The 4,675-nt window shown below is 34.7% G+C and overlaps 1 protein-coding gene across 1 annotated transcript; it reads right to left on the bottom strand.

Moving 5' to 3' along the window:
* On the bottom strand, positions 1-1,044 carry LOC125190877 (NAC domain-containing protein 90-like). Its single transcript, XM_048088292.1, has 3 exons — positions 825-1,044; positions 455-738; positions 1-354 (listed from the first exon to the last, which is right to left on the bottom strand). Exons 1-3 carry the CDS (start codon positions 985-987, stop codon positions 241-243), a joined length of 561 nt encoding a protein of 186 aa, XP_047944249.1. The 5' UTR covers positions 988-1,044; the 3' UTR covers positions 1-240.
* Between the last annotated feature and the right edge of the window lie 3,631 nt (positions 1,045-4,675).

The raw sequence follows: 4,675 nt of genomic DNA, 5'->3' as shown, positions 1-4,675 counted from the left end.
TAGAGAGAAAATGTGCTTTAGATAGTGAAAAAATGGGATTAACTTTATTAAAGAGAGAAACTTACCACAATTACTGTAACTAATTTTAATAGACGACAATTTCCTTGCATTAATTAATGTACAACGTGTATATAAGCACTGTTCTAAATCATTTTCTATTAAACCCCACATTTTCAGTAATTAGTAACATGAAATAAAACTTGTTAACGCCACAAACTATACTAAAATCGCTACACGATTTTACTTCACAACTCCGGCTGAAGAGGTCTCCCCCACGCTAGTAGGGCGCCGATCGAACGCCCTCGAGCTCCCCGACACGACATAAACCCGACACAAACACATTTCGTGCCTCAACTGCAATTTCAAATAAATAAATAAATAAATTTAAAAATCGCATTATCATATAAATAGACACAATATTTATTTTTTATAAATGAATTGACCGAATTCATACCATAGGCGTTGAGCTAGTAGGGTCTTCCTTAATAGCCCTATATTCATTCATTTTCCACTTAGTCTTCCTCCCCGTGGGAGCCTTCCCCTTGTAGAACACCATGCTCTTCTTCACCCCAATCACCTTATTCTCCGAAGAATACACGTGGCTCGGGGACCCGGTTGCCTTCCAGTACCCGGAGGCCGTGGTGCGGCTCGGCCTCCCCCCGTGCACCTCCCTCTCCTGCCGCGGCATGAAGAAGAACCACTGCTCCGTGTCCCCGTGGCACAGCTCCCCGCAGTGAGCTGTTAAGATTCAAATGAAGTAATAATTAGAAAAACAAATTGGCCAGTGTCGCGTGTATACTGATGATGTCATTAATTACACGTACACGGGAGTTGCCACGGGTCGAGGCGGTAGATGTCGAGGATCGGTATCACACGATGAATGTTGCTAGCCTTGTCCTCTTCTAGCTCGAGCTTGTTGTTGAGATAGAATGAGATGAGTTCTTCTTCGGTTGGGAAGAATCGAAACCCCATTGCCATTTCTTCCATGTTTTTTTAATTTTTGGTTGGGTTTAATAGTTTAGGGTTTTTGGGGATGGGATATGTTATATAGTTATGAGATAGGTGGGATTAGTTGCGTGTTAAATTGGAAAATAAGGGGATAATGAATCATGTCACGCGGTGTGGGGAGAAAATAGAGATACATTTGTCCAATCATATTTTTATATTTAATTTAATTTGGGGGAGAAGGATTTATTACAAAAAAAAAGTAATGAATGGGTCAACTATATAGTATACCCCACTTAAACTGAGAAAATGGCTTAATTATAATAGAAAAATGTTAACATCACTTATCAATGATGACTTAGCACTCAGACTACCACTTCTTTTTATATGTACTATAATTAAGAAGAAGAATAAAGACGACATAGCAATTAATTATTCTAAATTCATCACAATGTCAATATATATTAAATCTTAGCAAGAAAACAATGGCTGCTAAAATAGTCTAGGAGGGAAATTTACCATTAATAGTTAGGTAGTATAGTATTATTAAAATATATAAATGTATGTAAAAAATACTCCGTACTAGAATAATTCGGTTCCTAACAATATTATTTCTTGCTTTCGTTGTCATCGTGACAACATCAATATAAATATAGCTTGTTTGTGTAGTGAACGTGATTAAATGAAAACTCTAAATATTGTACAAATTCAAAACTATGATCTGAACCATTGAAAAATGTCAACAGATCACAAAAAAACATCAACAGGAAAATGTCAACAGAATTTCAACGGTAGTCAATGATTGATGTTGTGTAGATATTGTGTTGATACTGTGTTGACATTAAAATCTTGAAATTTTATACTGTGTTGATATTGTATTGAAACAGTGTTGAAGCTATGTTGAGTAGTTTTGAGTTTGTACAGTATATAAGTTTTCATTTTATCACTACCCGCTTGTGTATAATATTAGAAAATTAGCACAGATGATATATGAGAAGGCGACACATCTCAGGCGATACTAAATCAGAGATTTTCAATATTTCATGTGTCCCATTAAATATGGAGTATAATATTTATTTATTTTTACTATTTTTTCCCCACTCAACATAAAAAAACCACTATATAAAATCTAATGCCAAAACACAAATGTTTTGTAGTACTAGTATTTAGTAGGACTATAGGATGGAGGGAGTATAATTTTCGGATATTGGGAAAAGGTACAATAGAAGAGCAAATATAGTACAAAAATAATGAAGCATAATCAAGATAGGATTTGAATTAAGCCTAAAAATATAATTATACGAAGACCCAAAATTGCTGTTGGGGATTAATTAACCCACTACAAATGAATGGTAGTCGCAATTATATCTATCGACTGTCAACCAATATGGTTGGATTTATGAAGTGGGCATGTTTACATTAATCTTTCTGTCAGTATATACTGCGACAAAGAGATTTTGTTGAGAATAAATCAGACGACTTGACTTGATCAGTAAAGTTGTGAATTTACCACTGATTTTAACAATAGTCTGAATCAACTATTTTCACCACATTTATAGCGAATTACACTTATCATTTATGTAGGAAGAATCAAAGGTCAGTCGCGCACCATTGAGAACTTTGTCACGCAAAAGACTTACTCCTGGACCAATATTGCATATCCCCAAGTCTTCAAGATAAAAGATATTCTCTCTGTTCCACGTTAAGTTAACGATTTTTTTGTTACAAAAGTGGTCTTTGGTAAGTTAAGTAGAGAAAGAACAAAGTAAGAAAGATATAAAGTAAAATAAAAATAAAAATAAATAAAGTTAGAGATTTTAAAATGATTTTTGTAAAAAAAAAGAATAAAGAAAATGACAATCACTTGAATAGAGACCGAGAGTATCTGCAAGTTCGGTTTTATTCTGCTAAAATTATAAGCAAGTAGCACCACCTTATCTGTTCCAAGTTACTTGAGGTGTTCTGTTTTTGCATGGGATTTAAGAAATTGGCGGTTTAAAGTCAAGTGTAAGTAGAATAATATAAGAGAGAATTTTTTTTAACCGAAAAGAGAAATAACTTTAGTAACTTGTGACAAAAATGTAGTAATACAACTTAAATAGCTTAGGATAGAGAAAGTATACAAATGTCAGGTATGGTTTTCTTAGACTAAATACAATGTGATAAATATGTATAAATGATATACTATCAAATAAAGGCAAAGACAGCACAAGTCAAGTATGGTTTTCTTACTATTTAATGAGAAAATTAGCAAAATTGCTGACCTGGCAAATTTGCTACCTTAGGTATTTTCAGCTCAGGGCAAAACTATAGACCTCATCAATAGCAAAACAACTTATCCTTTCCCTGATCAAAGAGGGAAATAAACAAGGTAAAATAGCAAATGTCCGCAAGAAAGCAATCAAACCATCGAGGCCTAACTACCCACAAGTCCGCAACTAATCCAAAAAGGTGGCATTCGCTACGATGATAAGTCAAAGTAGACTTTATCTTGGATTAAATTAGTCATAGAGGGGTGGGATGGGATGGATAATCACGAGACACGGTGCAATCTTAGCACTTTGGAGACGGGTCGAAAGTGGTTTACTAATGCCACCAACTTCTTAAGGTAAATCAAGACAGGTCTATAATTCAGGTTCCCTACCTAATTAATCATCAATGAGTTGACATGTCCCTACACTTATCAGACAACCAGAGGCACTTCTTCTCCTAATTTTGTGTTATTACCACAAAAATGGTAAACAACAATGGCAGCTGCATGATTAGAGTTACACCCAAAGTCTTACAACAATACAAACTGTTTCAAAGCATGGTAGAAGACATAGGTGTATCAAAAAGTAAACGGCTTTGAATTTTCTTTACCAAGTGAGACATTTCTAAGCAATAATCAGTACAAAAATAAGCATGTTTGAATATCAGTAGATTTGAAAAGCTGACACCGACATATCCAACTAGATACATGGACTGGGTGGGTGCCCTTACAAGAAAGGGCACACCCACAGCTTGCAAATCATTAATCCCACCAGCATAAAAGTCAGCATTATAGTTATTCTATGCATGCCTACGGAAAATTGGAAACCAAAGGTCCACCCACATCTTGCAAATCACAAATCCCATCAGTATAAAAGTCAGCATTAAATGTCAACGGGAGCCAAACTGGACGATTCCAGAAAATCAGGAGATAAGTATTACCGAAACCATCAGTATTTATCACTTTAAATTAGACAGATAATCAAGAGATTAGAATGCTTCAAACCTTTACAAGTCTGAGGAATACGAGGCTGTTCTCCTACATTCAAAGAACAGCAGGACAAATTTATGCCAACATGCCAAGATCAGAAGCTTAAAGAATAAGGACACATAAATCTAAGTCTTAGCAAAATTAAGATGATAGAAGCTTAAAGAATAAGGACACATAAAAGTCAGAACTTCCCATTGCTACAACAAAAAAATAAATCCAGTAAGTAACAATTAGTAAAGTAGAAAGGAATTGAAATAGCAAAAGGTAGAACAGCTATCTCTACCAATGATGTACGTATATAAAAACTAGAAAGGCAGTTTACCTCTTTGATAAGATCGCTCAAAGCTTTCACTCTGTTGGAACCGAAGAAAATCAGTTTAATCAATTGAAGTAAACAGGTAAAGAAGAGCGTAACTTGCTGCTAATTTAATAAATATTTCTTATATCTTCCAAGTGAAACTACAATGGTTTAAATAGTAATAGAAAAGA

The sequence above is a fragment of the Salvia hispanica genome, chromosome 5, assembly GCF_023119035.1.
Source record: "Salvia hispanica cultivar TCC Black 2014 chromosome 5, UniMelb_Shisp_WGS_1.0, whole genome shotgun sequence".
In the NCBI taxonomy this organism is placed as follows: Eukaryota; Viridiplantae; Streptophyta; class Magnoliopsida; order Lamiales; family Lamiaceae; genus Salvia; species Salvia hispanica.
This window is presented reverse-complemented; position numbering and strand designations above follow the sequence as displayed.

Coding starts and splice junctions, on each gene's coding strand:
- LOC125190877 (XM_048088292.1), bottom strand. CDS start 987: ATGGAAGAAATGGCAATGGGGTTTCGATTCTTCCCAACCGAAGAAGAA. Junction 739..824: donor CGACCCGTGGCAACTCCCGT/GTACGTGTAATT, acceptor GAATCTTAACAG/CTCACTGCGGGGAGCTGTGC. Junction 355..454: donor CTACTAGCTCAACGCCTATG/GTATGAATTCGG, acceptor TTGAAATTGCAG/TTGAGGCACGAAATGTGTTT.